Source organism: Balaenoptera borealis (genome assembly GCF_965194805.1).
Source record: "Balaenoptera borealis genome assembly, chromosome: 17".
Taxonomy (NCBI): domain Eukaryota; kingdom Metazoa; phylum Chordata; class Mammalia; order Artiodactyla; family Balaenopteridae; genus Balaenoptera; species Balaenoptera borealis.
In genome coordinates this window covers 22,761,309-22,781,587 of record NC_138876.1, presented here as the reverse complement: position 1 = coordinate 22,781,587, position 20,279 = coordinate 22,761,309, and the positions used below count along the sequence as shown (strand labels likewise).

Sequence of the window (20,279 nt, the reverse complement as noted above, 5' to 3'; positions counted from 1 at the left end):
AGCACTCCTGAGAGGATGGCTGGCATCATGATCCTCTCTAGCAGACAAATGAACGGGATCCTGGGAGGCCCTTTCTCTGAGCCAATGGCTCAACTCGGATCTCAACTCCAAGAACCTGAAACTCAACTCCACAGCCCATGGCTAGGCATCTCTGCCCAAACCAAGCAGTGCAAACTGTACATGTTAAAACGGACAAATCCGTAAATAAATTTACACTGCAAACCGAAATCATTCACAAAGAGATTTATTTTTCCCCTAGGTGCATGTGGAAAGTGGACTGATAACTAGGGCATCTGAACTGGTGGAAGAATTAGAGCCTATGAGTTATCTGACTGTGACGTTCTGTCCTGACATGACATGCAGAAGTGTATTACATAAGTATAGATTTGCCAACTAAACAATTATACTTCTGCGTTTCACTGAAAAATGAAAAAAATGCATTTGATACTGGCAAAATCTTTGTGAAATTTAATAACAGGTGTTTGCTTCCTTTTAATGGGGTTATCAGTTAAAAGACAAAGCTTTCTGTGTTATAAAATCCAATCTAACACGTTAATTACAAGAATGAAACCTAGAATTTCTCAACCAGGAAATAATAAAACGAACACAGTTACATCTGCGTTAAGAAGCTACCAAATAATTAAATAAATAAATGCCTTTGTTAAAATAAAAATTATACAAGAAGCTGATCAGAAAAGAGCACCGACTATACTGAGTTCTGACTATACTACACTGTTTAATTTAAAATGAGAAAGGAACATCTATTTGAATATAAAAAACCAATTAACTTTTGCTTTTAGCAAGACGGTACTAAAGACGTTAACCTCTTCATGGAGCCCAATTTAAATGCTGCGTTTTCAAAACATTTTCAGGAGCTTATTCATGTTTTGTAAGATCTATTCTAGAAGTTTTAAAAGAGGAACAATTAAACTCTACATATAAACTTGGACTATTTCTAGCAAAGCATCTAAAGGGGCTAATATTTCTTTCTACTCATAAAAAGAAAAAACATGATTTTATAGAAATACTGTTAGTGCACACAAAACCCTGATTTTCATAAAGCAATTTACAAGATGAAGCTTATGTTAATGTGCTCCCTGCCGTACTCAAAGCACAATCATCAACACAGGTCACATACACAATTTAGAATTTTTTATAACAAGATCAATTCCATTCTAGTAACAAGGAAAGTCTAAAGGCATTCACCAAATGAAAATACACATAAATGAGCTGCCACTGAATGTCAAACTAAAAGCCAAACACTGACCTAAGAAAAAAAAAAAGAAAAAGAAAAGAAAGAAGTGAAGAAAACTAATGAATATTTTGAAACTTGAGCTCTTCTCTGTGATTCTTATATTTCCTTCCTCACTTTGAGTGCAGCAGAATTTCATAACTACAACCAGTTAGAAACATGTAACAGAAAGACTAATATTCAGAAAGTGATATTTTAATGATGTGCTTTGTGACATGACCCTAACTCCATTCAGCATACTCTTTAAAATGTTTCCATTATTTAGCAACATAGTGTTAAACTATTTTAAATTAACATTTTCTGTTGGACACATTTTCCACACTTAATTCTCGAAATCACTCTGCCCAGTAGTCAAAGATGATAGTCAAGTTTTTACTTTTAGTATCAGAAACTACATGTATAAATGTATTTATATTTGTCCTATTAATGCTTTACTGGATGCTCTAATTAAAAAATCGCTTTTAAAACCTATTTTCCATTTCTTAAATTGCTTACTATTTCAAAACAAACATACCAAACAGCAAGTTAATTTCACATTTCATTCTACTATTTAAAATCAAACATGAATATTACATTCTGTAGATATATACTTACACAGACCCCTGTTTTTTCATTTAAAACATGGAAATTGTATGTGCATATTTCACTTGTGTACTTATAAATTTTTACAGGACACCTTTGTTACTAACTAGACCTCTAAAATTACAAAATTAAAGTACTTTGGTTTTGCCTTAGTAAATATGATGGCAATATTCTTTTGGGTTTCCCCTGACTGATGGCAGAGGAAGGAATGAGAAGTATATGTTTGCCATGATAACTTAGCAATACCAATTTCTACCACCAAAGTAGATTTCTTGTCAAATTCACAATCAGAATTCACCAAAATAGAATTCTTGTCACATTCACAATCAGAATGGGCTCTTACTTCTCTCAATTATCTTAAAAAGCTGATCAGCAAGATATGTGTAAATTAAAACTTTTAAATTCAGTTAATATACTAAATATGGGGTTGGCCAAAAAGTTCATTAGATTTTAAGTAAAAATAAAAGCCACATTTTTCATTTCACCAAGAACTTTACTGAACAGCATATTCACTAACCAAATGAACATTTTGGCCGACCCAATATTTCACAATAAATCAAATCAGCTACACCTCCTTAACGCAAATGTCCAATAAAATGGGTGATTTCCAAAAGCACTATTCAAATGCAATGAAAATATAAATTTTAAAGATCAAATTTTACTAAAATCACAGAAGAAAGATCCAGGCCACTTTAAAATATGCCATATATATATATATATATATATATACTTTTTTGTCAGCTCTCAAAATTTAGTAGACGATGGCCTTTAAGTATCACAAATCCTACAGTTAGGAATCTGATATTCACTGTAGAACGCAGTTAAGTAGCCTCTTGCTGAAGATTTCCTACTTCAGCAGCTAATGTGGAGGAACTGAAAAGACAGTTAAAATGATGTAACAGAAAGTTGAAGTCAGGGAATTAAGGAAGTGGAGGAATTGAGAAAAACAATTTTTTTAGAAAAGTATTATCATCCTCAGGCTGCTTAAAGAATAGAACTATCCTGCTCAGGTTTTAGATTGCACTGCTTCATAAATTACTGCTCGTTCCAAGTTCTTAGTGTTTACAAACAGTGGCAGAAAAGGTAACATTCCAGAAACAGTCTAAAAGAGTCACACAATTTGGTATCAGATGAAGATGTCATGGATGAAAACAGTTTTAAATGGAAAAAAAGAAAAAAGAGTGGGGAGTTCTAGTGATAGAGATGTAAGGAAATCAATTCCACCACGCTCTCAAGATGCAACACGAAATTTAAAAATCCTAGGACACGTCTTTCCTGACTTATAACCAGAAACCATAAGAGCCACTTGAGATCAGAAGAGTCCTCATATATTAAGAAAATGATGAGCATTTACAATGATAAAGATGCATAATATATGAAAGAAGCTCCCTAAATTGAACACTCACTTGAAAAGCACAGGAACTATTTCTCTTCTTTCCAAAGTTATTTATGATAAGCTTGCTCCTTCCGGGCAGGAAGGATTCTTTGTTTCTCAGTGTACAAGGAGGCATCTCCTCTTCTGCATTCAAGCCCTCCTCTTAGCTCCAGGGCATGACTGCGGATGGGAAAGGTAACAACTTTTATAATTAACTGTGCTCCTCCAAGGGGCGTTTCTCAACTCCACTAGGGAAAGCCAGAGAAGCACAGATAAGCTTCGGAGAATCTAGACGAAATGAGAGCAGAGTAGCCAAGCTGACATTGGCAAGAGTAATTTTTCTCCCCAGAATACATCCAGAGAGAACTCGGTGGTCTCCTACCTCCAGGTCAAAGCACTGGGCTGGCTGAACTGTATTTCCTAACCAGCTCTTTTGTAAAGGTTAGCTGGTTTCTGATCCTACCTTCCATGAAGGAACAAAGCTTTGAAATCATCCGGAAAGCTCAAAACTTCTCAAAGTCAAGGTGAGATGTTGAAGTGGTAGTGCCTTAGGCAAAAAGCAAGCATCACTCAACTGGGAGCTCCTGAATTTTCAAAATCTAAAATATTTCTCAACAATTCACAGTCTACACAGCATGAAGAGAGTGAGCAAGGATCTTATCTTACAGAGCTTTTGTTTAGTTTCTTTTTCACCCAGGACTGTGTCTTTCTCCCTACAAGAGCCCGATAATGTAAAATTCATGGTTCTCTTCTTTGGATGCTCTTCACGCCATTCACACTTAGGTCTATCTCATTTTCTCCCCCCTCTTGGCAACAAAACAACAAGCATTGTCATTTGTACATAATTACGCTGTGAGTTTTAAAAACACTACATTTCTGTATTAACGTCTCACTGAGGGCTTTGCATTCTTAGCGATTTAAATCTCTGCTAATTTCCTTATTAACCATAGACGGTGCCACACCACCTTAAAATTTACAAGTCATTTCATTATTTTAATGTAACAAATGTGCATCCTTCTGGGATTCTGAGCCTCCCTTCTCCAAAAGTGGCCTCATCGTTTTGCATAATCACCAGGAATGATTAACAAACATTCAATCGGAGCTGAGAGTAGTGACAAACAAGTGACTTCTACCCACTCGATCGAGTATGTGTAGAGTACACACAAACGCACGTGAGCTGCTTTCTACCACTTTGGCCTTATTAAGTATACATCCCCAGACTGATACACATCATTTAGTTGCACTTGGTAAGTCATGATACTAACTCTAGAGAATGTACGTTCTCCCCATTTTCCCTTCAAGATATAGGAATTATTTTTAAAAAATAAAACCTTCCTACCCGTAACAGGGACTGGGATTCATCCTTGGACTTGTTTTCTCCGGATGCAGGATACTGCTGGGTGAGGGCGCCAGCCTTCTCTCCGCCTGCAGGCACCCCCTGCAGGAAGCCCTTGGTCTCCACAGCCAAGCCATAAATAGGGCGCGCCAGGTGGGCAGCCTCTACGTTGGGGCTATCCCTTAAAGTCTTTGTCTGCTCTTGGGGGCCGGACACAGGGGTCAGAAGCCCCAGGCTTGCTTGGGTATAGGATGGACTGCCCCGTAGGATGTCCGCCCCTCTCCAAGTCACGTTGCGAAGGTCATCACTTGAACTCTCAGCCCAAGCTTTTTCTTTCAGCCCGTCCTTCTCTTCTAGCTTCTCCCTCTTCACCACACTCTCAGCAACCGGCTCTCCCATTTTAGAGTCTGGATTGAGCAGACTGTAGACCTTGAGGTCAATCTTGGGCTCCTCCTTGATGGTGGATACGGCATGCCCGTCCTCTTCGCCGTTGGCTGTAGTGCTGTCCTGTTCCTGGCAGTGAACAGTGTTGAAGTGCTCCAGTAGTGACTGAGTCTCGGCAGCTGTAAAACTGCATTGACGGCATTTGTAGCAGCTGTGTGCTCTCCTGCAGAAGAAGAAAACCATTACTCGAAATCTAGCATTCAGAAGGGCTTTAAAAAATAGTCTTCAAGCACCTGAATTTTATCTCCTGTAATGTAATAGGTAGAATGAAATAACAATAGTCTCAATACCCAGAAACTGGCATGTAATTAACTGGCATCTTCAGTTCTAGGTAAGGAATGCAATATTCCCGTTTGTTATATTAGCAATAACAGGTACCTGCACACACAGACACACTTATGCGTACACACTCCAGACAAGTCACATTTAAAACTGGTTGATTTGCTTTATTATTGAAGGACCTGCTCTGTTCATTTTACTGTGACCGGATAATCATCAATTCTATATTATTTAATAGATATTCATAAATGTTTACACTTGATTTCATCAATGGACTTTTCTCTTTCCGCTTATTTAAACTAAACTGGGATATTTTTCACTATAAATATATATACATTGCTAGTGCTGAAGTGCTCTATACAGCTTTTACATATATTAAAATAAATTCTACTGAACTGATTACAATGTTCTTTTCTATCATAAAATCTAAATCCATTTAATCAATGAAATGTGGTTGACTGAGCTACATAATCTAGTAAATAAGATATACCAGAGGCTCAAGATTTTTAAGACAAATTTTTTCTATCTGTAAGGACTTATGAACATTCAACAAATGGAGTGTCTGTTGGGTACCAAGCAGCATGATAGGCGCTGTACAGATATATTCATTAAAAGAGTGTGTGTGAATGTATGTTTATGTGTGTGTTTTCTTTTTATAAGGCACAAAACAAGGAGACCTTATTGTTGGATTTCATAGCATCTCCTGCTGTTAAAGACAGAACGGTAACTGTTAAATTAAGAAAAATGTTTGATTAACAAAGAAGAACCGAAGCACTGTATCCTAAAAGGCATACCGGAAAGGTACACAAATAACTGGGAATAAGGCATACATTCTTTAACTGTAAAAACCTTGTATGGCTCTCTAATTAAATAACCACGTGAAACACTTGCTACTCCACGATATAATGTGTTAGGAGTTACAACTTAAAATAACAAAATAAGTTTTGAGAGCTGTTACTTAAAGCTACTGCGAAGTGGGTACCCGTATATGTAATCTGTAGATAATCATCACAATATTACTTTGCCAGGCACTGGGTACACATTGGTGAATACAAGGCACGTAGCCCTTGTCCACCTGGTGTTCAGAGTCTAGTCAGGAATGACAAGCTTCACATTAGTCTCTAAATAAACATGTAAGGGCAAAGAGTAATATGTGCTAAGAATGAAAAGGATGGGATGGTAAGGGGGTGGAAGGGCTGCTTAAGGTCCTCAGGAAGGCCTTTCTGAGGGCGATTTATCAAAGCCAAGGATGGAAAGGAGCTATCCTTGCTGGAGGAGGAGGAAGGGGAAAGGGCAGTACATTCCAGCAAGCCTGAGATACTGAAAGAGGCCACTGATGCTTGAGAGGAATAAATAAGAGGAAGCATCATAATCAACAAGCATCATAATCAACAAGCATAATAATCAACAAGCATAATAATCAACAAGCCGGAGGGTCATCTAGAGCTTTGTGGACCACGGCAAGGAGGTAGGTATCTTCAAAGGGAAAGGGAAGCAACTGCAAGCTTATAGGCAGAGGAGTAGCATAGTTAAATGTGTGCTTTAATCACTTTGGGAGTGTAAAAGTTTCTCTATTGGGTGACTTCATTCCGAGACCTGTCTGATGGCTGAAAATCCAAAAGAACGTTCCTATTTTATGGAAGCAAAATTCAAAGGTATTAAGACATGTAACAAAATCTCAGCCAACATTTGTAGAGAGTACTTAATTTGGTACATGATTATCTTCTTGTGATTAAGAGCTTACATTTGGTTGAATAAATATGGATATTTAACTTCTACTTTTTACAGGAGGTTGTTTTCAATCTTTTGTCCAATTTTTCTTCATGAAGTAGGAAAGATAAAAGGAAATACAATAAATGAAAAATAATTTGATGATGAATTGACCATAAAAATATTAAAATGAATTTTTCTCAAGTGAAAGAAACCTAACTCTTAAGGAGAGAATATACAGGATGACGAGTAAGAATCTTGCCACCAAAGTCGAGGCCAGAAAACCCAAAATGGAATTAAGATCACAGAGGACAATAGGCAAGACTCAAAATATAGAACCTAGAACCTCTGGGAACCTCATTCAGAGAACCTTCCTACCATAACTATATTTGAATCTGAAACAATGGAAGATAAACTCCTAAACTCAAAAATTGTACCCCCAAATTATTAGCTTAGCTTTTATGAAGCTCGATCAGACAGATGAAAATGGGTTTATCAGAATGGTCAAAGCTCAAAACATACTCAGGAAATACCCTACTGAAGATATACCACATAATCTATTCAGTCATAAAAGTTAAACATAAACAAACAAACAACCTTCAGGAAGCACATTCACAAGCTCTGATTGACCTTCACCCCAAGACAGTTCTAATGAGCTCACTACCCACTGTGGCAGAGAGTTTATGGTTTCCCTGACTTGGTGGAGTCTCTGCTTGAAAACTGTGATGGGATCCCTGCCCATAAATTAAGACTATAAATGGCCACTGCTACTTCTACCAAAGTACAAAAAAATTCCAAAGAACAAACATTCCCAAGAATTACAGTGACATTATTTCAAGAAATAAAGACAATTAATTCTAGAGCAACGAGGAAAAAGTTTCAACATACAAGAGAAGAAGTGCGAGACACTAGAGTACCACGTGACAAATTATTTTAAAACAGCAGATTCATAGTTCTATTGGAGAAGCAATTTAGTTCACTTAAAAGTAAGACTCTAGAACCAGAATGCCTAAGTTTCAAGCTTGGCTCTGTATTTTACTATATATGTGACTTCGGATAATTTACTGAACCTGCCTCAATTTCCTCACCTGCAAAATGAAAACAATAGTGCCTCTAGTATGAGTTAACCAATATAAATCCTAAAATTAAATAAAGCCCCCCTTCTGTGTGAATCTGCATTCTGCACTCTAGTCAAAGGAGCTAAAACTTACCAACTGGCATTTTGGTATCATTCTTTTCCACTCCCCCAGGTACCTTAACCATGACAGACATCTTTCTTAAAACCATGTTTATTTCCTAGAAGATCCTTTGTTTTAAGACATTACCAGGTGGAATATATTTTTTGCCTTTTCTGCTTCATCTAGTGGTGTTCAATGGCCTGAAAGATGGAGCAGTTTAGCAGTTAACTTAATTGTCAAGCCTTACTCTTTTTTCAATAATAGTAGTCAGATCCATAATCTTAAAATTCTGAATAACGAAGACAGAAAGGGCATTACCTGTGTTTTCTTGAAGGCTTCAGAGGTAGGGATGCTTTGTAAGTGTATTCAGGAGGGTGGTTTAGAACCATAATATATCTAGTAATATATCTCAGTAATTAAGATTATGTGCCTTCAATATCTACTTACTCTGCAATCTAGAAATGTCCTTGAGCCAACCTATTCCTTCACCAAAAAAAGACGAATACATCCAACCTTTAACTGGTATTTGACTGACATGTCCTCCTAAATATACAAGGAGTTCTGGGTGTGTCCTGTCTAGGCAATGAATTCATCACAACGTATCACTCTGAAACAAGGTGTCTGGGGGCTTCTAGGTTTTCTAGTTTCAAGTTCCTGTCCCAACGGACAACTCCCTGACTCCTTACAGGTCTCGGCAAGAGCTGTTCTGATCTGCCCACAGAGGAGCTCTTATTCTGATTGATCAAGGCAAAACCTTCCGTGATACAGGTGCTGGAGGACTGTCCAAATGCAGAGGACGGTGAGGCTGGGTGTAAAGCAGAAAGGAGACAGAAACTGCAGAGATAAGTTTTCAGTGAGAACCGGGTTTTACATTGAAAAGAAAAACACATACTAACAGGAAGGATATTAAAACGAGGTGGCAATAACAAGCTCAACGCACACACCTTTTCTTCTGAAGACTTCAAAGCACTCACACATATGTGATCTCACATTCCACTGAGGTATAAAGCCCATTTTATAGATAAGTAAAATGAAGACAGTGCCGTGTCCATTTAGTCAACATCAAGTCAAGAATAAAGGGCTTCTACCTTCCAGACTGATGTTCTATTTTTCTATCCTCTGTTGCCTGAATTTTTAACTTTATACAAAAATAAATAAAATTACTGACAATATTGACCATGAAAAATGAGGGCTAAAAATTGAAAACATGAGGAGAAGGGAAAGGTCTTCTAACTGACAGAAGTGAGACTAACTACAGCAATGGTCTGCAAAACGGGCTGCAAGCAGCGCTGCAACTGAAGGAGTTTCTTAGCAATACAGATTCCAGGGCCTCTCAGTTGCCCTATTGAAGATCTGAATCTCCTGGACATAACTTGAGAATCTGAATTTTTAGTAAGGTCTTCAGGGGACACCCATGCAGGGACCAGTCACAAACTGCATTAGTAGATATATCCTGGTTCAAAACAACTGAATGAACACACTCAAAGACATCCTCTACCACCTGTGACTCTAATAAAACACAGGTAATGCCCTTACTATCTTTGTTATTCAGAATCATAAGATTCTGAGTGTGACTCCTATTAATGAAAAGAGCGTAAAGCTTGACAATTAAGCAGTAAACTGCTAAACTGCTCCATCTTTCAGGCCATTGAACACCCTGAGGTGAAGCAGGAAAGGCAATTTGCTGCATAATACTCTAGAGAACTGAAGGACTTCTTTCTCCATATAATAGTCATCAAATAAATGATAGGAAATATATTAAAAAGACAACATCACTGTACTTTCAAAAGCTGGGAGCAACATGGAACTTTTCAATCACCTATGCTAACATCTAGAGCGGTGCTTCTTAAACCCTAACATGCAGAAGAATCATCTGGGAATTTTGTTAAAATTCAGATTCTGATTCTGGACATCTGGGGTACCCAATAGTCTCTATTTCTTACAAAATCTCAGATGATTCTGATGCTGTTGGTTCCCAGACCACACCTTAAATAGCAAAAGTCATGAAGCCATAGTCAGAAATACGTCAAGATGAGTATTAGATTGGAATGAACTCTCAGTATGTATACTCAGTACTTGAAAGAACATTCCCAAATGAATTCTTTATGATGAGTAACATCGTCTTCCCTCTTAAAGCACATACTCCCACCTCCGAAAGTCAACCCTAACAGCTTTATAAGCTAAAACTATACACATGACATTGTCAAGCATAATCCCCAAATAGTCATTCATCTTCTTTATTTCACTGTTTGGGGATCATCTTTTAGTATTCTTTAGTTCTAGGCCATTTATATATATTACTCTACAACAATCACACATAGTACCTATTTCCATCCCTACTTCACACAATAAGAATGTGAAGCACAGACAAGTCAATTCATAAAATAATACGGAGCGCGTGATGCAGTATTTTAGCTCGTGTCCATAGTTATTCTTGCATGTATGCTGTTTGGTAGTTGATGCAACACTACTAGCTTGTTCAGGAATTAGTTCCTGAAAGATTTGGGTATATTTCTGACTTGTGTCACTCTCAACAATAACTGAAAAGCCCTTCAACTTAATGCCACGACCCCCCAAAATAAAAAGATTATTTTAATGCCTAGTATAAGAAACATTACTGAAGAATTAAAGTTTAGTCATTGAGAAACTACATTAGTTTGGACTCTGCTCTAACCTACTGAATGCATTTCATTTTATCAACATTAATATGAAAACCTCAGAAGGTTCAGGGAGTTTTCTCTTCATTTTTCAAGACCCACCTTAACTACCTTCTCATCCGTAAAGACTTCCCAAATGACTCAAACCCAAGAGTAAACCTACCATCCTCTGAGCTACTCTGAAACTCTGTCATCCAGAGGATTTTTTTCACATTGCGTTTTATTAAAATGAATGGCCTTTGATTTAAGTGATGGCATAAAAAGATTTATTTCATCATTTAAAAAGCTCTCATTTACCAAATAATCATGTATGTCTTACTTTACAGTTATATTGTAATTGCCTTAAAATCAAGATCAAAGCCCACACATCTCTATATCCCTTCCAGCTCTACCCCGAACATCCAGACAGTAAATATCTACTTAATAACCAAAGGAATGAACCACCACAGCTCTGGTAATGCTAGACTTAATATGTAAAGTCATAAAGCAGCAGAGAAATATTAAGAAGTACATAGATATTTTGCAGATGGTATATTTTGAATGGTTCTCTGAATAAACTCTTCATTATTTAAAAACTCCTAGAACTTCTAGCTACATTAAGCCCAACTAATTTTAAAGACACTGCAAATATATTTGCATTAATTTAAATTCTATACTCTGCTGCCAACTGGATAGCAAACATTCTCTTCATGCTACCTGAGGAAAAAAGATGGCAGTCTGTAGATCTCCCTACCATTATCGGTGCCAGATAAAATACAGGATGCCCAGTTAAATGTGAATTTCAGATAATAAACAAATAATATTTTAATGTAAGTATGTCCCATACAATGTTTGGGACATACTTACATAAAATCTCAATTTTTCCAGTGCAAAACTTTAGACAATGAACACAATCAACTTTGATAAAAGAGATAATCATCTTTTGCCTCTAGAGAAAACTACATCAAGCTGCATAAAAAAACCAAATTGTACTTAATTCAAGTGACTTAAAATTTCTTTGAGAAAAGATGTTTTATTCCTTATCCTACTTGACAGAATTTTCATGTGCTATAAAAAAGCATTTATTTCAGATCCATTCATATTTCAATACCTTTTATCCTAGCAGTAGCATTTTATTCATTAGTAGAGATTAAAAATTATTTTCATAATTCATAAAGAACTGAGGTTTTCTAGATTCTAGAAAAAAATCAGCTAAAAGGTGCTAGTCTTTTGCTCTACTCTGATAATATTTCGATTTTCATAACAAACAGCTCACAGTATTTGTGGAGTCAGCTCTAAACAATGCTTTGTTTTTTTCCTTTTAATGTTAACTTCCAGAGATTTATGCCATGACTTAAAAAGCTCTCCTTCACCGAATAACTGTATTTCACTTTCAATAGTTTTAACCATGGTTTTTCTTCTTCAATGACTAAATGGACATCAAAGTAAATGAATAAATTATAAATACTAATCAATTAAGACTTCAAAGGTATTTTTTGGTAATTATGGAAACAAATACCTACAGATAAATTGTCACAAAGAAAGAGTAAATGAAGTGATTTAATTTAAATATAGTTCAGTACATGTGACAACTAATTAGTCATTTTTTGTGTCATAAGAGTCTACAGGTGTGGCACTGGAGGTCACTGGCACTGTTGAATGTTGGAATGAAAAGCATCTGAAGAAAGTATTTGAGGGACAAAAACAGAAAAGGAATTACAGATGTATAGGTGGGTAACCGATAATCAACTTTTAAAAGTTGAAAATTTAATATTCAGCCTTAGTCAAGTGCAAAGGAGTAGTCTACCAAATATAATCTAAGGAAAATTGAAATTCTGAATGAATAAGATTCTATTCAATCCACTCATCTTGTATTTTTATACTGAAATAATATGATGAGTATTTACTCATTTGGAGTGCCTGGGTTTTTTTAGAAGGGTACGGGGTGATTTCACCTTCACGTGGTAGAAGAAAACACAACTAATGTCATAGCTGAAAAATCTCACTTTATGATTCACTTTCAAAAAGAAGATATCCCTACCAAACATTCAAAACAGAAAAATAAATCTTTCCATGAAGTAGACAGTAAACAAGAAAAGGGAAATAAATTATATAACATGAAATGTAAATCATGGCTAAAATTTATCTTATTCTAAGACTTGATAACTGTTCCTATATAAAGTCTTCAGGACCATTAAATCTGAAATATCTAATAAATAATGTATCCAAATAAAGGTAGTGCAATTGTGGGTTATTTTCTTGATGGACTATAATACCTTGGGTAACTTTCTCTCTCACAATGGGAATTTTCAACTTGAACCATGATGTCCATTTCAAGGTTTTACAGGCAACTGATTTATTAGGTATTGTTTAAAAGAACATGACACATAAAATACACAAATCTAGATGTAACCATCTTGGTACTCACCCTTTTAGAAACTCTGTACTAATGCACTGTGTACTTAGCTTTTTCAGATGTGCTGATAATTAAGTGCTTATCATAAAATCTATTCTTCAGAACTAGCAGAGCACACAGTTCATGTTCCTTCCCAGAGCTCTTTTAAGGTAGAAATTGTGCAGTAGCTACATTAATTTAATCAGCTGCTGCATCCAATGTTATTTGCTTTAGCCTGAGATATATATTTTATGTATAAAATATTCAATCACTGTTTAAAAAATTTTAACGCATTCATAAATCTCTAACAGACATATGCTTCTCATCACATACACTACCAAAAAATATATACATTTTCCCACATTCTAGTCAATTAGGTAGATAATGACTATATCATTGATTTTCAAGTAGTTTTTTAATAATAAGGGAAGTTGACTATTTATTCAAATATTTATTGGATATGTGTATTGATGAGAATTTATGCCTCATTTTTATTTTAAAATTTTATCGTGTAATATTAATCACACACGTGTACACACACATATATACACATTCATATCTAGGTTTAGCAAAAAATGAAAATGAACATAATCATAGGATCATAAAATATGATTGATATATGTATATATATTCTTTATCTATAGAGAGATACAGAGTGACAAAGAGTCTATGTACACATATATATATACAGAGAAAGAAAGAATGATATATTTATGGAGGGAAAATAATGTCTATGGTACAGTTCAATATATGTATATGAATGTAACAAATACACATGGTGTATACATATATAAATATATATGAATATATGTATACAGTTTTGTTTTGCTAGTTTTTATGAACTTTTTTTATGAACTTCTATGAAGTGGTATGAAGCTACAAATAGTTGTCTTTGATTTGTTTTTATTTGGTCAAAATTATACTTATAAGACATCCATGTTGTATTCAACTGTCATTTATTCAAATTCACTATTGTATAATATTCCACTGTATGACAAACCTATAAGTTACTTAACTAACCTCTTATGTATAGTTGAGGTTTTTTTCTTATTTGTTTTGCTTTTTAATTTTTGTTTCGGTTGTTTTGCTCTTTAAAAAAATACTACTTTGAACATTTTTGCACACGTTTCCTAGTGCTCCCATACAAGAAGTTTTCTTCTGAGGAGTGAAATTACATGGTCTTTGGGAACACGAGCATCTGATATTGCCAGAATTTGCTAAATTCACTTTATAAAATCATAAGTACTGGCAATTTTTATCCATTTTTTTATCCATTATATATTTTTTGTCTTAACACCTATGTTTCCTGGAATAAATAAAATGACCTCATTTTTTTCTTTGGTTAACATTTGCCTTGTGTGATTTCATCTATCCTTACCTTTCTGCTATAGAGGTCTGATTTAATTACACTGAGTATAAGGGTATGTTCTATATGATACTGTTTTTTTGAAATCTGATTTCTTATTGGCTTAGTATGTGTCAAATTTTATAAGCATTTTATATCTGCTTGAAAAGCATGTGCATTCTCCAATTGTTGGGTGTAGAATTTATGTATTTTAATTAAATCAAGTTAAAAAAAAAAACAGGGAGTTCCCTGGTGACCTAGAGGTTAGGATTCTGGGCTTTTACTGCCGTGGCCCAGGTTCAATCCCTGGTCAGGGAACTGAGATCCCGCAAGCCACACGGCACTGCCAAGATAAATAAATAAATAAATAAATAAATAAATAAATAAATACTTTTCTTAATTTGTTGCTCAAATATTTTATATTTTGAAAAAATTTTTTCTGTTCAACCTTTAATAAGGGAGGTTTCCTAAAATGTACAACTGTGATTGTGGTTTGTCATATTTTCCCTGTAGTTCTTGATCAATTTTTGCTTTACATATATATTTATTTATATTTATATTTTATATATTTGGAATTATTATATCTCCCTGATGAACTGAACCTCTTATCATTAGTAATGACTTTTCCCGCATATGCTTTTTGTCTTAGGGTCTAAATTGTATGAGATTAATAAAGCTACCTCAATTTTTCTTTGGTTTATATTTGCGCCTATAACTTAGTCTATTTTGCTCTTTCAAACTCTCCATAGCCTTATGCTTTGAGTGTGTAACCTATAAACAGCTTATAGTTAAATTTTTTTTTTAATATGTCTGATAATATCTTTTAAGTGGAAAGTTTAATCCCCACAGGTTCATTAAGATTTTTGATATCTGGACTTTTTTTTTACCATCTTCCTTTAAAAATTCTATTTGTCTACTTTTTTCCCATGTATCCTCTAAAAAAGGATACATTAAAAAAAAGATTGAATTTTATGGGTGTTGTTTATTTTGTTGTCCATTTTTCTCCTCTAAAGCTTTGGAAGTTATGTACTCATTTCCTACTCTTTCATTAGTTATCCCTAAAGTTATCAAAATATGCATAACAAAGTCCTAACTCACTAACTCCAGACAATTCAAGCACTTTAGAACACCTTAATTCTGATCAATCTCCCTGCAAACTCACATAATAGTGTTGCCCAATAACTCAGTCTATCCCTTTTTAACTGCATAAATTAGGCATGCTATGGCTGTTGAGACTTACTCACAGTTCCCTGGTCTTTGTTTATGTGAAAATGTCTTTGCTCTTATTTTTGGAAGGTAGTTTTGACAGGTAGGGAATACTAGGTTGACTTTTTTTTTTTCCTTCAAAACTGAATAGCATTCCTCCGTCTTCTGGTTTCCACTGTGGCTGATATAAAGTCTACTGTTAACCTAATAGTCTTTTCTGAATAGTTGAGCTGTTGTTTCTCTTTAGCTGCTCTAAGGAATCTCTCTCTGCCTTAGCATGTCAATTTTTACTACAAGATGTCTATGACTGAATTTATTTGTATACAGATGGCCCCCAACTTATGATGGTTCGACTTACAATCTTTAAACCTTAGGATGGTGCAAAAACCATATGCAGTCAGTAGAAACCGTACTTTGAATTTTGAATTTGGATCTTTTACTGGGCTAATAATATGCAGGATATGTGGTACGATACTCTCTCATGATGCTGGGTCGAAGCAGGGAACCCCAGCTCCCAGTCAGCCACATGATCAGGAGGGGAAAAAACCAGTACCTTTACAACCATTCTGTACCCAGACAACCATTCTGGTTTTCACTTTCAGTACAGTATTCAATAAATTACATAAGATAGTCAACACTTTATTATAAAATAGGCTTTGTGTTAAAAGATTTTTCTCAACTATAGGGTACAAGTGTTCTGAGCACATTTAAGTTAGGCTAGGCTAAGCTATGATTTCAGTAGGTTAGTTGTATTAAATGCATTTTTGATTTACGTTATTTTCAACTTATACTGGGTTTATTGGGACATAAACCCATCATAAGTCGAGGAAGATCTACATATTCTGCTCAGCATAAGCTATCCTATTTTGTATCTGTGTGTTTATGTCTTTCATCAGTTTCAAGAACTCATCTGCCATAATCTTCTCAAATATTGATTGCTTATCTTCCATTCAATATTATTTTCTTCTGGGACTCTAATTAGATGCATGTCAGAACAGCTTCTTGTATTTTCATATCTTAATATCCACTTTTGATATTTTCCATCCCCTTCCCCTCTCTTAAGTATTCTGGCTAATATCTTCAGATTTAACCTCTGATTAACTCATTTGCTAATATATTACTTAACTTATCCACATGTTTTAAATTTCAATAATTAGATTGTCCATTCAAAAATGCTATTGTTTCTTTTTTGAATATTCCTGGTTATTTATAGTCTCATGTAGCTTGATCAATTTATAAGTGTAATTTTCATTTCTTTTAACATTTATTAGTTATTATTTTCTAAATGAAAACTGCTGATCTGAAGTTCCTGGGTATCTAAAGCTATTATTTGCTTTTCCTACTGACTTCACATGTAATGATTTACATCCACACTCATATGGTAAACTGTTGTAATGTGGAAGCTCATATAAGGTTTATCTTAAGCCATACGTAGCATGGAGGTGAAAACTGGAATAATTTCCTGGAGATAAATCTGTGTTTACTTCTGACAGGAGTCAGAGGAAGGCAGTAATGTCGCATCACATTAGCCAACTTCAAGGTGCCAGCTTAGAGTGAAACCCATGGATTCAACGCCCTCTCTCTGCCAGTGACTCTGGGCTTAGTCTCAATATAACTGCAGTATCAATGTCAGCATTTTTCATCCATGCAAACTTGCATTCCCTGCTTGCTCTCCCCATTCTGGGTTTAGCTCATTTTTGGTGAAGGGGCGAAGAGAAAAGTTTCAGAACTTTCACTTAATTCATGGAAGTCTAACAAGTCACTAAGAAATTATGTTTTATCTGGTATGGTTGCTTTGTAAGGAGATATTCCTCCCACGACTCTAGAAACACAAAGTTATAACACTGAAAATGTTGATTAGGAGAATAGTAGTCAGAGAATGGGTACACTGGTTAATTAAATAATATATAATAAAAGAAATGGAGTGTGAGAAACAAACATGAGTGGAATATGACAATTCTGTCATGATGTGAACTACAGGGTATCATAAGTAAATATGAAACATAAAGAAAGGAGAACTGGCCAAGTTTCACTTACTAAATGGATAATGTTGGCAGTTCAACTCAGGTTAAACTGGTTCTTTAGGAAAATGCCCATGGAATGAAATCCACACTGAGGTTTTTCTCTGATAGCTTTAAATCAACTCTCTTGCTTCTTAGCTGTAGTTATTTTATAGCTACATGATTTCACACATTGTACAGCTCTCTGTTTGTGCTATCTTTTTTAGTACACTGTAAGTCTTGTACATAAAGTACTCAAAAGCCGAGAATATTCCCCAGTAATAACAGAGTTGTGGTAAAAGTTTCCCAACATGAATAATATGAATAAATATAAATTTAACTAGAAAGATAGTATTGTGATGTGGTAAACTTCTCTCCTCCTACACTACCTTCAAAATGTAGCATTTGGGCGAAGTGCTTTGATAGCAGATTAAGTTTTCAACATTCATGAGACTATTTGTTTTCACATCCCTGGAGCCTCCACTGTTCAACTTTTAGTAGAGTTTCTTTATACTTCTTACCAAGCTGTGGCTCCTGAAACAGTAAGTCTCCAAATTTCAAATATTTCTAAAAGAACTCAAGCAGAGCACCTTAAAGGACCTAGGATCACACAAACTACATCAGGTTTTAAGAATAAGTGCGAGAGGATTATAATGACCTACAGACAAGTGCTGCTAATTATTTTTAATCTAATAAAATACTGAGAAGGTTGACTTAAGTTGACTTAAGTTCAAAATGTACTTTCATTTTGTGTGTCCTCAGAAGGGTTCCAAGACCATACAATAGTCAAAGATTAAATTAAAACTCACCATGGAGATTTTGACTTATTCATGAAGTCACTTATTATACTGTGAAGTCAAAATCTCACAGGGATCTCATTTATTTAGATGTACTCACTGAGCACCTATTACCATCCTGGCACTACTATGCTAAATCGTGCAGATACAGCAATGAACAAAATAGGACTAGTCTCTTCCCTCTGGAGCTTACTTTCATTACTGAATATTAATTAAACTCTGAGATTATTCAGTAGTATTTTTATTCATATTTATTTCTTAGATTTTTTTTTGTTTGTTTAACCAAAACATATGGAATCTCTATTTTTCCAGCCAAGTTTTCAACCAATAGCCTCAGCTTCCTCAAAAAAAGCCACTCATCCAAGGGATCTGGTATCTACATGCATCAATGTGTGTGTGTGTTGGCTAATTTCTTCATGATTAAAAAAAGCCTCCTCCTTCAAAAAAAGAATGGGTTATCTAATTTCTACATCGCTTAAGAAATGTACATGCACAGTATACACACAAACAAGGCTCGGAAGAAAGCTAATGTCTGCTTGCCCCAGAAAAAAATAAGCATGCAGCTAACATCAAAAGAGCCAGAAACACTCACTGCAAGTGTGAACACATATTTGATCGCAGGACTAGGTCTTTCCCAGGGCTGACCTTATAAATTAAACAGTGTAAATCTCAAGGAAGTGTTTTCTGAACGTTTAGATCCACTGTGAACATTAGGATGCCCTTCAAATTAACATGTAACATTGTTAGCCTATCGTTGGACATAAACTGCTTCGTTACTGGTGACTGAGAAAACAGACACACACTGGTACTAACACACAACTTTTTAAAAGAATAGGAGGAACTATTTAAAATCTCGGGATGGGAACATTTAAATAACCAGATTTTTAAACTAGGATATTGAGTTTGCATATGGAAAAGCCCTTAAAAATAGTAAATAAAGCTCTTGACTTTGATGCTTAGAGGCATGATAACAAGAGTACCCAATACTCTGGAAGTAATATCTGAATGCACTATGCTACCAGGATTTTACTAAATCATAAGTTCCATAAGGGCACTATGTTTATGTTCTTTTCTCCTATTTTATAATCAATGCCTGGCACTATGTGTATTTTTGGAGTTAATTAGTTAAGAAATGAATACATAAATGAAATAAAGATATGTATTCTAAACTCATCTCTAGAAAGTATGAAAGATGAATTGGGAAAGTTAATGTCTATAACGAGAATAAGATGAAAGTAGAAGGAAAACACTAACACACCCTACATCTATTTACAAATCTGAAACAACTTAAGCAGCTTTACTCGCTCAGAGTGTACAGAAACCCAAAGTCACACATATTACAGAATTCTCTGCTTCACATTACTGTCTGTACGCAAAACAAGGATGTTGCTTAATTTTTTAAAACTAGAAGAATGTCCGATTTCATTTTAAAAGAAAAACGAGCAACATGTTCTCAAGCGGATTGTTTCCCAGTTGGACTAGAGAATAGTACATATTATAGTGGTATCTTTCATTTGGAAGCCGCTCCATCAAAAATCATGGAATATGGGTTCATACTTAGCGAGGACAAATTAATGAATTGCGGTAAAACCATCAGCAATATCAGCATCATTGAGAATTTTAAAATATATTCAGTAGATGGTATGAAACATAAGAGTAAACAGTTTGAAACAAGTGACCAAATTAAAATCTGTGGTTATTACATCTACCAATATAGAATCTGCAGTCTATGATCTTACAGAAC

General features: G+C 35.0%; 1 protein-coding gene across 8 annotated transcripts in view; it reads right to left on the bottom strand.

Moving 5' to 3' along the window:
• TRPS1 (transcriptional repressor GATA binding 1) overlaps positions 1-20,279 on the bottom strand; it is a 279,500-nt gene that overhangs the window by 172,650 nt on the left and 86,571 nt on the right. For all 8 annotated transcript variants that reach the window (XM_082364223.1, XM_082364227.1, XM_082364228.1 and 5 more), the window contains one exon: positions 4,549-5,152. In XM_082364223.1, coding sequence (XP_082220349.1) covers positions 4,549-5,152 — 604 coding nt within the window. The remainder of the gene's footprint in view (positions 1-4,548; positions 5,153-20,279) is intronic.